At 41.7% G+C, this 20,623-nt stretch overlaps 1 protein-coding gene across 5 annotated transcripts in view; it reads right to left on the bottom strand.

Annotated features, from left to right (window-relative positions):
• Positions 1-7,692: 7,692 nt before the first annotated feature.
• The window catches only part of TMEM87B (transmembrane protein 87B), a 51,115-nt gene continuing 38,184 nt past the window's right edge, over positions 7,693-20,623 (bottom strand). For all 5 annotated transcript variants that reach the window (XM_061431420.1, XM_061431419.1, XM_061431423.1 and 2 more), the window contains exons 16-19: positions 17,202-17,275; positions 14,724-14,776; positions 12,320-12,350; positions 7,693-10,976 (exon numbers count right to left, since the gene is read on the bottom strand). In XM_061431420.1, coding sequence (XP_061287404.1) covers positions 10,917-10,976; positions 12,320-12,350; positions 14,724-14,776; positions 17,202-17,275 — 218 coding nt within the window. In that variant the 3' untranslated portion in view covers positions 7,693-10,916. The remainder of the gene's footprint in view (positions 10,977-12,319; positions 12,351-14,723; positions 14,777-17,201; positions 17,276-20,623) is intronic.

Raw genomic sequence — 20,623 nt, forward strand, 5'->3', positions numbered from 1 at the left:
CTGTGAAAATAAGCCACGGGCTACTCCGGGTTCCACAAACTAACCTTTGCCTGAATTGACTCTGATGGTCCTGCATGGGGACGACATAAGAAGGAACCAACATTTCTTGAGCACCTGCTGTATGCCAGATCCTCTATTAAGCTTTTCATGAATATTCTAGTTTATCCCCTCACAACCCAGCAAAATGGGTCCTATTATTTCCGTTTTGCAGATGGGGAAACTGAGGCTTAGCATGCTTAGTTGCCCAAGATCAAACATCAGGTTAGTAATCGGGAGAAACAGGATTTACGCTTGAATGTGTCTGGTCCCAAGGAGTACGCTTTCTGCTGCAGTTGAAACTAAACACAAGAATTTGCTCATTATTCTTGTTGGCCAGTGTTTGATATTTTCAAAGGCAAGTATATAAAAATTAGCTTTAGGGGTAATTTTTCAGGGAAAGATTACATTTCACTGCAAAGATTACACCTATGCAAGTTAGGCCTATTTACAATAACCTCCAAGGAATTGTTGAAATTAATCACTGGGCCTATTCGTACTTAATATTGTTCAAAACAGGACAGTTCTGCCAGCTGACACTCAATTTGCCCCTCCGGATGCTTTCTGCCCTGGAGGGCAACCTGAAGGGATGGCATCAACACCCCTGCGTGCTCTCTGTCCTCTGGTTGTATTTGGAGGCTGGGAATGCACAGTGGGAGATCAGATGGAGAAGGGTGAGGCCCTGAGGCTGAGTCAAGCTGGCTGTGTCCCTTGACAGAAAATCACTGCTCTTTACAAGGCAATCTCTTCTCCATCCCTCTCTTCCCTTGGGATTCCCACAGCCCCTCCCCCTGTCCCGGGCCATCCATCCCTCTCTTCCCTTGGGATTCCCACAGCCCCTCCCCCTGTCCGGGCCAAGGGATACCAACAGCGCCTCCATCAGTGGCCCTGGGATAGGGCAGTCCTCTGGTTGGCATTTGTACTTCCTGTCCACATCCTGTAAATAAATCGTCCACAAATTATCCTCATGTGAGCAAGCCATTTCTTGGCTTTTGGCTGATAGAGTGACCACTGTCAATAAGTTGAAAATATTTTTTCCCTCCAGCTTGTAGCTCTAACAGGAAATGAGGTGAATAGACACACGATGGAGCTTGTGCACACACACACTCGGGGCAAGGCACCAAGAGGACACTCTTAATCTTTTCCCTTGCTAATCAATGCTATCTTGGTCTAGGGCTGCGATATACCCAGGTAAAAATACCCCCAACACCACCTCTTTAGACTCCCTTGGCTGTGTGACCCAGTTTTGACTAATGAGATGTAAGTAAAGCCGAGCGGATGAGGCTCCCAGGAAAGCCACTTTCTTGACAAACAGAAACAGTCTCAAAGATGTGTGTCCTTCTTCCTCTTGCTTGGAGCATGGACCCAGTGCTTGGAATTGCAGCAGCAGCTCCACGACCATGAGATTACGGTCCGGTGCTTAGGATGGAGGTTTAGAAAGAGAGAAGGCGTATGTTCATAGCAGCACTAATCACAACTCGCAAGTCAGGGAAACAACCTATGTGTCCACTGACAGACGAATGGAAAAAGAAGATGTGGTACATATGTGCAATGGAGTACGACTCAGTCATAAAAAAGAATGGAACAATGCAGCGCCATGGATGGACCTCGAGGTTATCATACTAAGTGAGATCAGAAAGCAAAAGACAAACACCATGTGATATCACTTACATATGGAATCTAAAATACGATGCAAATGGATTTATCTACAAAACAGACTCACGGACACAAAGAACAGACTTGCAGTTGCCAAGGGGGGAGGGGCATGGGGGAGGGATGGATTGAGGGTTTGGAGTTAGCAGACGCAAGCGTACACAGAGAATGGATAAATGACAGTGTCCTACTGTAGAGCACAGAGAACGATATTCAATATCCTGTGATAATGGAAAAGAATATGAAAAAGAATGCATATATACATTTGTATATATATGTTATGTATGGAGAAGGAAACGGCACCCCACTCCACTGCTCTTGCCTGGTAAATCCCATGGATGGAGGAGCCTGGTAGGTTACAGTCCATGGGGTCGCAAAGAGTCAGACACGACTGAACGACTTCACTTCACTCCCTTCACTCACTTCATACTTTATCGCTGGAGAAGGAAATGGCAACCCACTCCGTGTTCTTGCATGGAGAATCCCATGGACAGAGGGGCCTGGTGGGCCATGGTCCATGGGGTCTCAGAGAGTCAGACACGACTGAAGTGACTGAGCACAGGTATGTGTAACTGAGTCACACTGTTATACAGCAGAAATTAAACACATTATAAATCAACTGTACTTCAATAATCTTTTTTAAAAAAAGCAAGCGGAGGGAGCTTGCTTCCTTAATGATTTCTTTGAGACATGACAGTACTGGGGCTCTTACAGCTGTCTTGTTATCTAAGAAACATTAACCCCTGTTGGGTTAAGTCATTGGTAGTTGGGTTTCTGTTTCATGAAGTGGAACCAAATCTATGAGTCCATGGGGGATCCAAATACATAGCTGAATAAAAATAAAGGGAGGAGAAACAACTCTTCTTTATAGAAAAATTACAATCAGTAAATATAGAAAAAAAGTGTGAAAAATAGAAAAGGCACCATTCGAGCACTACAGTAATAACTGTTGCAGGCATGATCCACCAATGAATGCTGAAATCAGTGAGTAAGTATATAAGCAGAAACAGGAATTTTGCATAGTCTCAAAGTATCTTCCCCCAAGTATCTACATATATTAGAAAGGGAACATTTTTAATTTACAGTAGATCAATGAGGCAATGTCCTGTACCCTCTGATCTGAGGCACAAACATGTGTGGCTTCTGTGACATTCTTTTGCCAAAAATGTGTAACTTCAATCTAATCATGAGGAAAAAAAATTAGATAAATCCAGGTGGAGATACACACTACAGTGCAAAATTGGCAGGACTTCATTCTTCTTTATGGCTGAGTGATATCCTATTGTATACATGCACCACATCTCTGTCCATTCACCTGTTGGTAGGCCCTTAGGTTGCTTCCACATCTTGGCTATTCTAAATAATGCTGCAATGAACACTGGAGTGCCCGTATCTTTAAAAATTATTGTTTTCCTTTTCTTCCTGTATATACCCAGGAGTGGAATAGCTGGATCATATGACAGATTGAAGGCAGGAGGAGAAGGGGACGATGGAGGATGAGATGGTTGGATGGCATCACCAACTCAATGGACATGAGTTTGAGCAAGCTCCAAGAGTTGGTGATGGACAGAGAGGCCTGGCGTGCTGCAGTCCATGAGGTCGCAAGGAGCTGGACACGACTGAGTGACTGAATTGACTGAGTGATGTAACAGTTCTATTTGTAGTTTTTTGAGGAACTGCCATACTATTTTGGAGAAGGCAATGGCACCCCACTCCAGTACTCTTGCCTGGAAAATCCCATGGACGGAGGAGCCTGGTGGGCTGCAGTCCAAGGGGTCGCTAAGAGTCGGACACAACTGAGCGGCTTCACTTCCACTTTTCACTTTCATGCATCGGAGAAGGAAATGGCAACTCGCTCCAGTGTTCTTGCCTGGAGAATCCCAGGGACGGGGGAGTCTGGTGGGCTGCGGTCTATGGGGTCGCACAGAGTCGGACACGACTGAAGCGACTCAGCAGCAGCAGCAGCAGCCGTACTATTTTCTATGGTGGTTGTACCCATTTACATCCCCGCCAAGTGTGCTAACGCTTGCCAACATTTACTTGTGGTATGCTTGATGATAACCATTCTGACAGGTGTGAGGTGACATCTCATTGTGGTTTTGATTTGTATTTCTCTGATGATCAGCAATGCTGAGCATCTTTTCGTATGCCTCTTGGCCATCTGTGCTTTGGTCTTAGAGTCTGTACGATACAAACACAGTTCAGAGCGAGCCAGTGATTTGGGAAGTTTATACACAGAATGTGGGCTTCCCTGGTGGCTCAGTTGGTAAAGAATCTGCCTGCAATGCAGGAGACCTGGGTATGATCCCTGGGTTGGGAAGATCCCCTGGAGAAGGGCATGGCAACCCATTCCAGTATGTTGCCTGGAGAATCCGTGTGGACAGAGGAGCCTGACAGGTTGCAGTCCCTGGGGTCACAAAGAATCAGACACGACTGAGAGACTAAGCACAGCTCAGCACGCACAGAATGTGGTGCTTACTTTCTTTGGTTCTCTCTTTCAATAATCCTTTCCCTTTCTAGCTATTGTGATTCTTCTAATTTCTATCTTCAAATTCAACAAGTAAAATTCAGGTTTTATAACTGGGTTTGATCTCCATGTGACACACACTGTGTCCTGCTCTGAGTGTAAAAGCCGTAAATACGGGAAAGGCACCCAGTGCGATCCCCTGTATCCAACAGTATTTCCAGTATGTCCCTGTTCCTATCTCTCTCTGATATCTTCAACGTAGTTATTTTAATTGTATCTAGAGTTGATGTCTGGGCAGTCAAAAGGTACTTCCCCGTTATCAGAACTTGAAATCTACACATACATTTTATAATCATAAATGTATTATTTAAAAAGCAATTTCCTAGTGAAAAGTCCAGCTTCTTCATGCTTAATTTTCTTTTTTTAAAAAAGCAAACTAAAACTTAAGGATTGAATATTTTATCAGTATGTTCAGTAGTGTTAAAAATAAAATATCCAATTAAAAATAAATTTAAATTTAAAAAACCAAAACAAAATAGACACTGTCTTTTCTGGACTGTATAATGCCTCCACTTATTAAATTAAGAAGCAGAGAATCAGAATTATGACTGTTTATGTTGAGATAAGAATTTTGAGGCTAGAGTGAAAGATAATACAGTAATATAAAATGAGGAAGCAAGGGATAAACAAGTCATAGAAAGTATATTTTGAGTTTTGATGTACAGTTCAACCCTCCTGTAGCATTTCTCTCCCTCTGACCCTGAGGATCCAGAGCTGAGAAAAAGCAAAATCTGGCCAGAGGGACCTGGAGTCAATTGTTCATTTTCTCATCTGTAAAATGCTCATAGGCCCCTTCCAAGCTTTCAAGTTCTAATTCTGAAAGAGACTAGAAACATACCAAAATAAGAAGGGGTTTTTAGTTTAGGGGGAGGTTTGCTTGCTTGTTTCTTGGCTCCTTTTTTTTTTTTTTTGCCGTGATGGTGGTACTCAGTGTACATTTTTTAAAACTAACATTTTGCCTCTTAGTTGGCACTTGGTAAGTAAAAGTGAATTTACAAATTTTTTAAAGGCAAGAATTAGCGACCAAAAATGTTGAGGTTAGACCTCTTCTGAGACATAGTCTGGCACCATCTGCTGGGTAGGGTTAAAAGTGTTCCTGTACAGAAACTTGCATTGCAGTTTCTTATTTTGTTGTTATTTAGCTGCTGAGTCATGTCCAACTCTTTGCAACCCCAGGGACTGCAGCACACCAGGCTTCTCTGGCAGCTTATTACTTTCCCAAAATGATTTAAAGGAAATGTTGTCAAAATTATTTACATCTGAATTCAGTAGCATACCAGGTTATGTTACTAGGAATTTAGCTGCCAATCCACTATCATTGAAGGGGCAGAGGACGTGCCTTGGGTAATGTCATTTTTTTTAAGTTTTAAAATTTTGACTGTGCTGGGTCTTCATTGCTGTGCCGGCTGTCCTCCGACTGTGGCAAGCGGGGGGCTACTCTCTTTCTGGCTGCGGCGCGCGGGCTTCTCATCGCGGTGGGCTCTCTAGTTGTGAAGCGCAGGCCCCAGGTGCGCGGGCTCGGGGGTTGTGGCTCCCGGGCTCTGGTGCACAGGTTCAGTAGCGGTGGCACAGGGGCTTAGTTGTTCCACAGCATGTCGGGGCTTCCTGTACGAGGGATTGAACCCAGGTCTCCTGCACTGGCAGGTAGATTCTTTACCGATGAGCCACCAGAGAAGCCCAGGGTAACTTCATTTTAACACATGTAAATAAACCTTAGAATGTGTTTGAATTTTGTACGGAGGAGTCTGTTTGAGCTGTTTGAGCTCCGTAACCTGTATAATCACCGTTAACACTAACCTTAGCTGTCTTGGGAAGGCCTGGGCACTAGGCACTTTCTTTCCTCCCTCTCCCTTCCTTCATTTTGGGTCACAAAAGGTGGAATGTTTATTTACATTTTGATACATATATGTGATGATTCGGGGCTTCCCAGGTGGCTCAGTAAAAAAGAATCCGCCTGCCAATGCAGGAGACACAGGTTCCATCCTTGATCCGGGAAGGTCCCACATGCCTCAAAGCAACTAAACCCGTGAGCCACAACTATTAAGTCTGCTCTGGAGGCCCTAGAGCTTGTGCCCCACAAGAGAAGCCGCCACAGTGAGAAAGCCAAGCGCTGCAGCCAGAGAGCGGCCCCCACTCACTGCAACGAGAAGAGGCCACACAGCAACAAGGACCCATCACAGACAAAACATAAATCAATCATTACAAAGAAAAATAGCAGGCAGGCATTCTGCTCGTGTCGTTTCCCAGCCCACCTGGTGGTTTGGTGTGGCTTTGTGACTGAAGTTTTGCTAATGAAATGTACTAAGTGATGGGCACCACTTTCAGGCTTTGCCCTACAAAACCCCCATTTGGAGCAACCCTCGCCTTCTGCTGGCTGAATGCAGATGGCAGGCCCACAATATGAAAATACACCTTGGGCCCCCAAGGGATCGTGTGGAGCAGGGTTGCCCTGCTCACTCTGCAGCTATCCTACAAGTTAGGAGACACAGACTTTTTGGCTTAGCCTCTTGAAATGTAATTGAATAATTACTTACAGCCTAGCGGAACCTCAACACTCTAAGCGCCCCTGTGATCTGTTGCCAGTCTTTTCTCTACCTGCTGTTTACATGAGTCACATGTAACTTTATATCGTCTTTTTTAAATGTTTTGGCTGTGCTGGGTCTTTGTTGCTGTGCACGGGCATTCTCCAGCTGTGGTGAGCAAGGACCACTCTCCAGCTGTGGTGCCTGGCTTCCTCACAGTGGTGGCTTCTCTCGTCGCGGCTCACGGGCTCAGTAGTTGCAGAGCGTGGGCTTAGTTGCTCCGTGGCATGTGGGGTCTTCCTGGACCAGGGATCAAACTCACGTCCCTTGCATTGGCAGGCGGATTCTTAACCACTGCCATAAGGGAAGTGCCATATCTCTTGTAAGTACATTTCTATGTTATTATATAGTCTTCATAATGTAATGGTTGCAGAGTAGCTGGTTAAATAAACTATAATTCCTTAACCATTCTAATGTGATGTTTAGTTTGCTTATTTTTTCCTCTACTTTAAATAATGCTATACTAAACATTTTTATGCAGAAGCCAGGCTTCCCTGGTGGCTCAGACCATAAAGAATCTGCCTGCAGTGCAGGAGACGGGAGACATGGGTTTGATCCCTGGATCAGGAAGATCTTTTGGAGAAGGGAATGGCTACCTACTCCAGTATTCTTGCCTGGGAAATCCCATGAACAGAGGAGCCTGGCACTAGTGATGTGCTCATTTCCTTAGACACTGAAAGCAAAACAATTGTTACAAATACTTAATAGCATAAGCGTATCGATTTGAGTTTTAAAAGTTTCTCCTTTCATTCACGTTTGTCCTACCGAGGCTGAACGCTGGCCCATGTTGCCGCCCCTCCTCCTTCGAAAAGTGTACATCGTACTATCTATCAGAGTCTACATTTCCTATAGGTTTTAGTAATTTCAGTACTCACAGATATTACCAAGAACCAATCATCCAAAAGCTCAGAAAGCATTTTATTAAGTCAGAACAAATATTAAGGCACAAAAATACGTCACTTTTTTTCAAATAAAAATCTTTGAAATAGTTTTGTGCTAAATTCAAAGCAACATCTTCCAAATTATACAATAACTTAACTTCTTAAATAAAAAATATACAACTTTAGCCCCTAAATTTTCTTCCCAAATACATGTTTTCCTAGTTCTAAAGAAGTTTCTTCTTGAGCTCCTATGTCATAATACACATGTCCTTAAATCTCCTTTTGTCACTTAAATACATTCTTTAGTACTTTAACCAATACGTTACACTTCCTTCTTTAAGGCGTGGTGTTTTGCATTGCTTATCGCGTGTTGTTGATCATACCAAGACACAAGTCCAGCACTAGGGGCTTATAAAGCTAGTATAACACGTCTCATAAACCAGTTATGTACAGTCTAGTGCAGCAGACTCAAACCCCTTTTTTAAAAAAGATATAAAAAGCAATCACATGTACATCTTTTATATCCTCATTCTTCACATTATAGTAGTGCAAATACACTGTGTTAGAGTGGGGAGGTCTAGTGCTCTCTATAGGACATATGGAAGATTTTAAATATTTTCTTCACATCTTATCTCTTGGGCTCAAAAAATTCACACATTCACCTATTTTTCCTTATATTTGAAATGAACTTTCCTTTAAAGCAGATACTAATATTCCTCTAACTTAAAACATGAAAATTCCCTTTTAAGCCAACGTCATACATCACAGAAATCTAACACAAATGGCACAGTAAGAACACTTAGGCATTTCGCCTAGAAACACAGAGAACTGGACTCTTACCCTCAGATCCCTGCACTCATAAGGAGACCCATCCTGATGGCATCCTAAGAATAAATTGGTGTGGCCGCCTCGAAGACCCTGACCACCAGTTTCTGGAGTCTTTGTGCAGAAGCAATGGTGATGAGCTGTGACAGTGTTCCTGGGTGTGACTTCTCCCCGGGGGTCCTTCATAAGCACTAAGGCTACAGTTCTGGGGCGCCCCCTCCTGGGCACATGAGGGGGCCAAGAAGGCCCTCTATAGGAATATCTGATTCAGGCTGAGAGTCTTCAGTAGACAACACACTGACCACCGAGGACGACAGACACAGTATGCGTCCTTCGGAAAACATTTCTGATGAGGTTATCAGGAGAAAATTCTGCTTTCTGTGATGATGAGAAAAGTCCGCATTTTGGTACGTAGCTGGGCTATGCAGGCACAGCATTATTTATCTTGTCAGCTGCAGAAAGAAGTGTTTTCATCAACACTATCAAGGTTACATCAGAGGTGTTAACACGCATCACTGCACACTCCCACTGACTCCCTACTCACACTCCACTACCTCTGCAGCTGGAAAACCAGGATTCTGCACTTCAAAATTCAACTGGAGCCATATGAGTTGGGGATCAATCTGCTTCAAAATCTGGGGAGTGGTATCAGATACAAACGTTAGGAACAAAAAGGAAATGGTCACCTCCAGCTCTGAAACAACTGGGCTGAGGGCCACATATACACCACGGTCAAAATGGACATAAAGGCTGGGAACACCTCACGTGGGAACACCTCAGGTGGAGTCCATTCCTGTGGCAGAAATGGAAATGAGGAAGGGAACCCACACTGTTAGACAATCTTTTCTTGGGAAGGATGTCCAAAAGCTAAAGCATGATGAAAGCCACGCCTTTCTCAGTACAACAGGGTCCAATATTCACTACTGAAAATACAGCTGAAAGTATCTTTAAAGAGTCATTACTACTAGAAACCTTTTTTATTTTTTAACTAAGCCCTATGAAATGAGCAAATGAGAAAGCAATTCAAAAGGTAGCCTTTTCAAAGAAACCATTTCGTTCTGTGGCTTACTATGGGAAAGAAAAAAAAAGGAAGGTTATAATTCAAGTGTTTGTACTGGTTAAGACCCTGATGCTTCTTCACCAAAAACTCTGAAGTCATCCTCAACTCCAAAGGTTAGAACTCCTTCAGAGAAAGACACAGAAGATTCTACCTTTAATTCCTATTCTAAACATCCACTAGCCCTGTATCTTTGGTCAGGAAAGCAGCAAAACAGCTACCGTTTCTGTCACACTGTAACCAATGATTTTTCAAGTTTAGCATGCTCTGCATTAAAAAATTTTTTTTTAATTTTCAAATCACACATTACATATATAACAAAATAATGTATAAAACATGGTTTAAGGTTAAAAAATTAATTACAAGATTAATAGTGATATACTTACTATGCAGTTAAATACACGTATTATTACGAAACCAAATATGCTAGGATGATATAGAAGGTTCTAGTTTCCTCAAGGCTCACTGGTAATGAGCGTCCCCACTTGCTAGGGAAGAAGTGCTCCGGTGGAACCACGTGGCCGGGTGACCCCACCTGTCCCAGGCGGATTCAGCAGCAGCACATACACACCCGGCCTAAGAGAGGGACAAGCAGAGCAGACTTTCAGAAGGGACCGCTCTCTCTATGAACTGTGCTCCCCTGAGCTCAGAGAAGATCAACGATTTGATGTGCATGGTGTGAGCTGCACACAAGGCCTGTGCACAGACCTGTGCACACACACACAAGCACACCCAGAGTAAGACTACCCATATATACACCCTTATGTTCCAACATTAATCGAGTTTTACTTACTGGGTTGGCCAAAAAGTTCGTTCAGGTTTTCCTGTAACCTCTCACGGAACAAATGAACTTTCTAGCCAACTCAGTATTACCAAATCACTTCAGCATGAAAGTCTAAGAGAATTATTATTGCAACGTATAACTATAAGCCCAATAGATGGAGACACTGATTTAACCACATCTCAGAAGAATCATATCACTGTTTTGAAGCTCAGCAAAAGAAAAGGAACGTTGATGTAAGTAAGTTATTTTAAATTGTCATATTTTTCAGAAAAAAAAAAAGAGAGAACCCACATGCCCAAATCCACATGTCTGCCACCCATCAGCTAAGGGTAGCTGGGAACCTATCTTTATTATAATACTTCTCTCAGATCATTGCCAAGTAGGCAATGTAATGGACATGAAACTGGCACTCAGGGGTCAGATTAAAAAGGGCCACAGAACCCTCCTACCATCTGAATTCTTAATTTTCACACATAGATTTCCGAGATGATGCAATAAAAACTTGTTGCACTATATCAAAACAAAGTTCTCTTTTAGTCTTGAGGAAGTCCTTCATCATTCTTGGGTTCCATCACATTATTTTTTCGGAAGAGAACATTTTTTCTGCCATTTCAGATCTGGTCATAATTTCCTTTAGAAAAAGGGGAGGGGTAGATATTCGTTAAAATGTTGATGCTTCTTCTAAGACCTAACACAATTCTCTATAGAGTCTCTATAAAGTAGTCACAATTTTGTGCCTTCCATGCCACAATATACATAGAAATATTAGACATAAAAAATAAAAACCATATAGTCCAGACTTCTACTTATGGAGTATAATTATCCAGGTTATTTGTCTGACTTAACCAGTTTAAGTATTTTTTCAATTAGAAATCAATCATTTATGAAATGAACACTATAAATGCCCCTTTAAGAGTAATTCCATGGTATACACGTCTGTAGTTATAAATCCTAAGGAGTCCAAAGGTTTTTTGGGGGGGACGTTAATTATTGACTTTATTGGAAGATAGCTGCTTTACAATGTTGTGTTGGTTTCTGCCGTACATCAACACGAATTCACCACAGGTATACACACGTCCCCTCCCTCCCACGCCCCCGCTCCATCCCCACTCTGGGTTGTCAACAGAGCAGCGAGTTGAACTCCTTGTGCTGTACAGCAGATCCCCACGGCTACCTACTTTGCATACGGTAATGTCTGTTTCCCTGCTGCTCTCTCAATCCCTCCCACCCTCTCCTCGCCCTCTCCTCTCCCCGCTGTGTCCACAAGTCTGTTTTCTGTGTCTGCGTCTTTACTGCTACTTGACCCTGCAAACAGGGCGAGCGAAATGGTTTCCTAGCAAGGTGTGTGCATACAGCAGCCTTCCTAGAAGTTCCCACCCTACTATGGTCAAACCCCACAGACAGAGAATAGACCTATGGACACAGGGGTGGGCAGAGTGGGAGAAGGAGAAGGTGGGGGCATGTGGAGAGAGTAAGGAAACATACACACTACCATATGTAAAGCAGAGCGCCAGTGGGGATGTGCTGGTGACCCACAACTAATCCCCCCAAAACCTCCCCAAACCCACATCGTCTGTTCACATTCCCTACTTTGTAAATGTAAACCAGTTAGAAACTCTATTTACTGCTGGAAAATATCTATCAGGGATTAATTCAGACAAACTGCCATCTTGAAGTCTTCTAAACTCTTACATCTTAAGATGTTAAAAATTCAGACTCAAAACTTCATAGAATAATTCTTCCCTCCTCTTATACCAGTAAGCATTTATTATATATTAATATTATTATTACATGTTAGTATCTTGCTCCTGTTTTAAATGAGGATCCAGTTCCTCAAAACTTTACCCATAACTCGATGCAGTCTCTCGATCTGCTTAACTTGTAATCATACAAAATAGTAACTTTCAGAATTTATGAGATTCATTTCTACTTTGTGAAAATAATAGCTCCAAGACATAAGCAAAAATACTTTACCTCATCTGAATCCACTAACACTGGAAGAGCTCTGAAATAAAAGAAAAAAAAGTTGACAAAATTATTAAAAGGCCGGTGAATCTACAGAAGCTGAATATAAGCATATCCCAAGATCCACCAATTCCCATTCCTGGAAGACACAGTTGACAGAAATGAATCCAGTGTCACCAACAGACACACGGCACTGCTGTTCTTAACATGCTCCAAACTGGGGGACTGGGACACTACAGAGCCCTCCGAAAGGAGGTATGATGTTTTGAGGGATCAGGTTTTGAAAACCAACACTAGTAACCTACAGTTACAGACATCAGTAGGGCAGTAGCTTTGGGAGAGTAGGGTCATGATTTGGGAGGAAAACAAGATGGTTCTTAGGGAGCTAGTGATGTTCCAGCTTTTGGTCTGCTACCTGGGTGCTGGTTACATGAGTGTGCTTATATTAAAAATGTATTAAGCTATACACTTGGGCAACCAATTATGTTTTTATTTTTAAGCCCCTGTAATTTTTAACTTTGAATAGCTGGACAAATGTCTTGACTAGCGATGTGCTATCTAATTTGAAAACCCATGTGTCGTCTGCTTTTGTGAGAATGAAAGAGGGATGAACAGGCTTGACTGTAGGCATCCTTTCACTACGAACCTGTATGTCAAATCATCATGTACACTTTAAATAAATACAATTATAATTAAAATTATACATATTTTTAAAAAGATGGATGAGTGAACATATTACAAAAGGTGGTATTTATAGAATCAAGTATTTAATTCCTATGTCATTGTTATTATTGACTAGACACAAACCTGTGAAGGGCACTGGAAACAGAAAAAATTACACAACATAATCTTTGTTCAGAAAAGAGAATAATACGGATAAAAAGAAAAGACAAATGGAGAGCCTCGGTGTGCGATGAACCAGTGAGAGGGAGAGCCCAAAGGAAAGGTCTAGTGTCAAGGTCTCAACATGAAAGTCACACCAATGCACAATCCCAAAGATGCCACTGGCAGCGCAGCTCGTGGTGGAGACGGAAGAAGGTGAAGCGGGGGCCTCGGAGATGTGCGGGAGGAGCTGCTTAGATGGCTCAGAATAATACCGTTAAGGGAAATCCAGAGGAGATGACTACCTTAAGGAAATATGAACCAGAACCTTGGAGGCCAAGGAGAAAGCTTGGCACCTCATTTAGAGATAAACACCAGCAATGGCTCCTGCTGTGAGGGAAACGACCGTCTAAAACTTACTAAGATGGAATCGGTGCACTGAGATGGAAGGTGAACTACGCTAAGCTGGCCTTTCTCATTTATCAGAGACACAGAAAAGCCATGATATACAGCATGTGAGTATCAGAGAACACACTAGGTCATATGGGTTATTCATGATCTGTTTAAATTGTCCTACGACTTGCAAAATTTTTGTTCCATTTCTACAGAAGCATATAAAAGGACTTCACATACACGTGGATGTGAAGTCCAGTTTCTAAACTTGCTATGTAAACAGCACATGCATGTTGGGTAGCACTGAGCTAAACTTCTTATTAGACAGAAATGGTCTAAATAGGAAGTAAATGGGAGCAGGGAAAGGAACAAACCATCCTGTTGTCTACTGTGGGAACAGCTACCTGGAATTCCTGTGTCACAGAGCAGCGGTCCCCAGTCTTTTTGGTCCCAGGGACCAGTTTTGGGGAAGATAATGTTTCCATGGACTGGGGTGGGGACTGGGTTGGGTGGGGATGCTTTGGGGATGATTCAAGCATATTATATTTACCATGCCGCCACTGATCTGATAGGAGGCGGTGCTCAGGAGGCAATGTGAGTGATGGGGAGCAGCTGTAAATACAGATGAAGCTTCTCACAGTTGCCCGTCACTCACCTCCTGCCAATACCAGTCCATGGCCCGGGGACTGCAGTTACATACAGACACTAGTCTGCAGCCCGGGGACTGCGGTTAGATATAGACACCGATAAAGAAGAACTCAAAGGGCTCCAAGTCCCAAGCAGGCTTCCTCTGCACTCGCTTTCCTAAGCTCATGTTTCTCCTCCAAAAGCATTCCCACGCTACATGTTATTGTGGTTACATGTGTTTAAACTAAAAAAGTTTGAACTTTTCCATATTATAAAGGGAAAACAAAACGACTCTGACCCTGATAAACTTAAATAAAAAAAGGAGCTGGTTACAGGGCAGGAGTATTAAAATAGCTGTTGTGCACTGAAAAGGAAAGAAGAAAGACAGGCCAAGGCAGGGCTATGTTTTCTTTGCATTTCAGCATGAAGTTAATCTGTCCATCACTAGTGATGGGGGCCCATAGAAACACACAGAGGAAAAAGGCTTAAAAGGCACATAAGAAAGTATGAAAATTATCCCTTTATACTACAGCCTAAATATTAGATTCAAACTTTAACAGAGGATATTTACACATCTGTGAATGAAGAGGGAATATTTTCCTCCACCCATTTCAAATCTTCACTCTGTAGAAATAAACATTTACATATTAGCATTTGCGCAGAATTCTGAAATAGAATACATATACATAATTTAAGCATTTACATTTAAATGCATGACATTCTTTTAATTTCTACATAGCCTAAGAACTTCACTCATGCCACACAGAAACTATGCCAGGATTTTCTTAAATAGTCAAACAAACATTTGGACTTTGGATTTTTGTACTTCTCTGGTTTTAGTTAGATGCAAAGGCGTTATTTTTTTGTCTTGAAAAACCACAGTAGAAATAAAAAGCGCTGATTTGTAAGATAAGCAGCAGCATGGATACTGATTTGTATTCGTTGTTTTGCTTCCAGATTCATCACGGCCACTGTGCTCGTTTTGTATCATGATTTTACAATTTTTCAAAAGAAAAAGCTGATGGTAGAGATATTCTAACTTTATAAAAGCCTATTTACTCCAACTGTTTGTGTTTAATGCTCATTTCTCTACAGGAGAAAAGAAAAAAGAAAAAAAAAAGCAAGTCAGTCTGGGGGCTTCCCTGGTGGCTCAGATGGTAAAGAATCTGCCTGCAATGCCGGAGACCCAGGTTCAATCCCTGGCTCTGGAAGATCCCCAGGAGAAAAGAATGGTTGCCCACGCCAGTATTCTTGCCTGGAGAATTCCACGGACAGAGGAGCCTAGTGGGCTACAGTCCATGGGGTTGCCGAGTCTGACATGACTGAGCGACTGACACTTTCACTTAGGGTACCTACATTTTTTTTTCTACAGAAAATGTGCTTATAGTCATTTTACTGAGACTAAGAAAAATAAAAGGTATACTGAATATTTTGGTTTACAATGTGAAATAAGACAAATTGGCTATATGGAATCCTCTGGTTCTAGCATTAAAGATATCTTGCTCACCTAGAGAGAGAGAAAAAGCAACTGAGCCAATACTAATAGGAACCCAATTCTCTGTGTGAATCTCAGGGAGAAATAAGTCAATCAAGAAAAACAAGGTTCCAAACTTCTGATCGAGAGCTGGCTACACAATTTCGAGAAATGAAAGCATTTTCCCTTGCTATATGTGCAAAAATTGAGCTCAGGATGGGGAACACATGTATACCTGTGGCGGATTTATTTTGATATTTGGCAAAACTAATACAATTATGTTAAGTTTAAAAATAAAATAAAATTAGAAAAAAAAATAAAAAATAAAATAAACTGAGACAAATCCGTAAAATAAGAGAAAAGTTTCTTAGCAAGCTGAGGGTTTAATAGATCTAAAGGCAGATAAATAAAACCGCTGTACTTTATTTTCACTTGTTTGACCATGCAGCAAGTGGGATCTTGGTTCCCTGGCCTGGGATAGAAGCTGTGCCCCTACAGTGAGGCAGAGTCAGCCCCTGGATTGCCAGGGAAGTCCCAAAACCCCTGTACTTTTAAAAGCTTAGTTAAATTACCATAAAACTATTTAAAGAACATACTTTAAAGAATTACTAATTACCAAAAGTAAAAATTAGAGAAGTTACCAAATCCAACTAATGAAACTGTTCATACAGCATCCATCCTGTCAGGACTTAGGTGTGCTCATAAACTCTTACACCTTGTTAACCACAACAGAGGTAAGAAAGCCAAACACAAAGCTGTATGACAGGCATTTACATTTTAATTACTTTCATAACTACCACTTTATGTATAAATAATATGCATAAAACATCTAAAAACTCATTTCTAGCCTACATTTTACCATTTTATTCAAACTTATGTGGTTTAACACTCCTCCTCCAACAGATAAACATCATCTGAAATGGCTTCAAAGATCACTTAAAAATGCTGAAAAATTAACACAAACTTTTACTGTAACAAAGCATCTCGAGCTTTAATATGCATAGGACTCATCGATGGAATCCTGTTAAAAAGCAGATTTAGATCCAGCTGGTCGGGTACACGCCTGAAATTCTGGTCCACAGACAACACATGAAAAGCAAGGGGCTTCCCTGGTGGCTCAGAGGTGAAGAATCCACCTGCCAGTGCGGGAGACACGGGGTTAATCCGTGATCCAGGAAGATCCCACATGTCACGGAACAACTAAGCCCATGTAGCACAGCTATTAAGCCTGACCTCTGGAGAGCCGGAGCCCCAGCTACTGAAGCCACGTGCGTAGAGCCGTGCTCGGCAACAAGAGAAGCCTGGGCGCCGCAACCAGAGAGACCACTCACTGCAGCTAGAGAAAAGTCTGAGCAGCAACCAAGACCCGGTACAGTCAGAACAAAGAAATAAAATTATGTACAGAAAAGTAAGGGTTTACAGCAGTTAGTGGTCAGACTTAACTAGTACCACTACTTGGTAACATTTACTTTCATACAAAAAACTAGTGAAAAATGTTCTCTGGAAGGTTGATGAACGTGACATTCATACAGATTTCTGAAGTATTAAAGACTATTAAATATATATTATACTCACAAAATTATCAGAAGTAGCAGATTTAGCTGTTCCATTGGAAACTGTTTTTGAGGCTCTTAATTTTATTCCTTCAGCTGTAATGAGAAACATTATAGAAATACATAAAATTATAAAATAACATTTTCCTTTGTAGCCTCACATTTGCTGCTGCTGCTGCTAAGTCGCGTCAGTCGTGTCCAACTCTGCAACCCCATAGATGGAAGCCCACCAGGCTCCCCGTCCCTGGGATTCTCCAGGCAAGAACACTGGAGTGGGTTGCCATTTCCTTCTCCAATGCATGAAAATGGAAAGTGAAAGTGAAGTCACTCAGTCGTGTCCGACTCTTAGCGACTCCATGGACTGCAGCCTACCAGGCTCCTCCGTCCATGGGATTTCCCAGGCAAGAGTCCATATTTCTAGTCCATGGGATTTATCAATATTTCAATATTGATAATATTGAACAATATTCAATATTTATCATATATCGATAAAAATATCAATATTTCCCATCCATGAGATTTCCCAGGCAAGAGAGTCCTCACATTTTATAACTCTATAAAGAGACTTCTAATTTCAAAAACCTATGATATTGGAATTAATTTGGCACTAGTAAAAGACAACAAACTGGTTCCAAATCAGGAAAGGAGTATATATTGTCTGTATAAAAGCTGTATATTGTCACCCTGCTTATTTAACTTATATGCAGAGTACATCATGAGAAACGCTGGGCTGGAAGAAGCACAAGCTGGAATCAAGATTGCCGGGAAAAATATCAATAACCTCAGACATGCAGATGACACCACCCTTATGGCAGAAAGTGAGGACGAACTAAAGAGCCTCTTGATGAAAGTGAAAGAGGAGAGTGAAAAAGTTGGCTTAGCTCAACATTCAGAAAACTAAGATCATGGCATCCGGTCCCATCACTTCATGGCAAATAGATGGGGAAACAGAGCAAACAGTGACAGACTTTATTTTCTGGGCTCCAAAATCACTGCAGCCATGAAATTAAAAGATACTTGCTCCTTTGAAGGAAAGTTATGACCAACCTAGGCAGCATATTAAAAAGCAGAGACATCACTTTGCCAACAAAGGTCTGTCTAGTCAAGGCTATGGTTTTTCCAGTAGTCACGTATGGATGTGAGAGTTGGACTATAAAGAAAGCTGAGCACTGAAGAATTGATGCTTTTGAACTGTGGTGTTGGAGAAGACTCTTGAGAGTCCCCTGGACTGCAAGGAGATCAGTCCTGGGTGTTCATTGGAAGGACTGATGTTAAAGCTAAAACTGTAATACTTTGGCCACCTGATGCGAAGAGCTGACTCATTTGAAAAGACCCTGATGGCTGGGAAAGATTGAGGGCAGGAGGAGAAGGGGACGACAGAGGATGAGATGGTTGGACAGCATCACCAAACCAATGGACATGAGTTTGAGTACACTCCAGGAGTTGGTGAGGATAGGGAGGCCTGGCGTGCTGCAGTCCATGGGGTCGCAAAGAGTTGGACATGACTGAGCTGATTGACAAGTACATTCTTCAAAGTGTTATTGCATTGGTAAAATAATCTGAAGCAACAACAAAATCCACTGAACAATATGTGCTGCTTTATTTCTGGACTCTTCTGTTTAAGTTTTCTGACATTTAATCTCCTAATTTATTAATCTATCTCTTGGACTCTATTCGATACTCTGATACATCTCTGTCCTTCTGCCAATACCATACTGTCTTGATTAGTATAACTTAAAATTTTTGTCTTGAAATCAGAGTTAAGTCCATTAATTTCATTTTATTTAGACATAATTCCCACAGCATAAATGCACCATTTTGAAGGGTACACATCTGTGGATTTCAGGACAGTCACGAAATTATGCAATCATCACCACTATTAATTTCAGAAGGTTTTCATCACCACCTCCCATACCCATTAGCAGTCATTCTCAATTTACTCCTTCCACCAGCCCCTGCTGCTGCTGCTGCTGCTAAGTCGCTTCAGTTGTGTCCGACTCTGTGTGACCTCACAGACGGCAGCCACCAGGCTCCGCCATCCCTGGAATTCTCCAGGCAAGAACACCGGAGTGGGTTGTCATTTCCTTCTCCAATGCATGAAAGTGAAAAGTGAAAGTGAAGTTGCTCCGTCGTGTCCGACCCTCAGCAACCCCATGGATCACAGCCTACTAGGCTCCTCCGTCCATGGGATTTTCCAGGCAAGAGTACTGGAGTAGGGTGCCATTGCCTTCTCCGACCAGCCCCTAGCAGACACTAATCTATTTTCTATCTCCATGGATTGATCTATTCTGGACTTTTCACGTAAATAGCATCATATAACGTACAATCTTTCATAATTTATTTCTTTCACTTAGCATAATGCTTCAAGATCTACGTTGTAATTACGAGCACGATTAGGCTCTTCCAGATCTTTTGTATTTCCATATATATTTTAAAGGGTTTCCATTGTGGCTCAGTGGTAAAGAATCCACCTGCCAATGCAGGAGACACAGATTGAATCCCTGGGTCGGGAAGATTCCCTGGAGAAGGAAATGGCAACCTACTCCAGTATTCTTGCCAGGGAAATCCCATGAACAGAGAAGCCTGGCAGGCTGCAGACCATAGAGTTAGATACGACAACAAAAACAAATTTTAAATCTGCTTAACCATTGTTTTAAAAGTCAGCTAGACTTACAATTGGGATTGTACTGAATCTATTTTACATATCAATTGGGGAAGTGATGGGTTAATAATACTGAGCTATAATTCATAAACATGTTAAAGCTCTACACTCACCTCTAATTTCTCTTGGCGCTGTTTTGTATTCTTCAGTGCAGTTTTGCACATTTTTTCCATTAAATTTATTCTTAAATATTTTATTTTTGAAGCTACTGTAAATCATATTTTAAATTTCATTTAAAAAGTATTTCCAGTTGGTATGTAAAAAAACAACTAATTTCTGTGTATTGGACATACATCTTATGTTTCTGTTTTATTCAGTTATTAGCTCTGCTGTGTTTTTTTCCTATAGATTTCTTAGGCTTTTCTACACACATAACCCTGCTGTCTACCAATACAAACAGATTTCCTTCTTTCCACGCTTCATGCCTTTGTATTCTTCGGGCTGGTCTGTGGGCTTTGCCTTTCTTGACCTCCTGTTGTGAAGTTGAGTCACAGTGGTGAGCAGTTATCTCTGTACCTGGTTTCCAGTCTTGGAAGAAAATTCACCATTTCACCACTAAGTATGATTTCAGATGTGGTGTTTTTTCATACTATTCTATAATTTGTTTGCTAAGTGGATTGCTTTTATATTAAAAAAAAATGAGTAGGTACTGAACTCTGTGATACGTGTTTCTGTACCTATTGAGATAATTACGTCATTTTACTTCCTTATTTTTTAGTTGAATTACATTGATTGATTTCCAAATGTTAAAACAGCCTTGCAACTCTGGAGTGAAGTCCACT

Source organism: Bos javanicus, chromosome 11, assembly GCF_032452875.1.
Source record: "Bos javanicus breed banteng chromosome 11, ARS-OSU_banteng_1.0, whole genome shotgun sequence".
NCBI classification, from domain to species: Eukaryota; Metazoa; Chordata; class Mammalia; order Artiodactyla; family Bovidae; genus Bos; species Bos javanicus.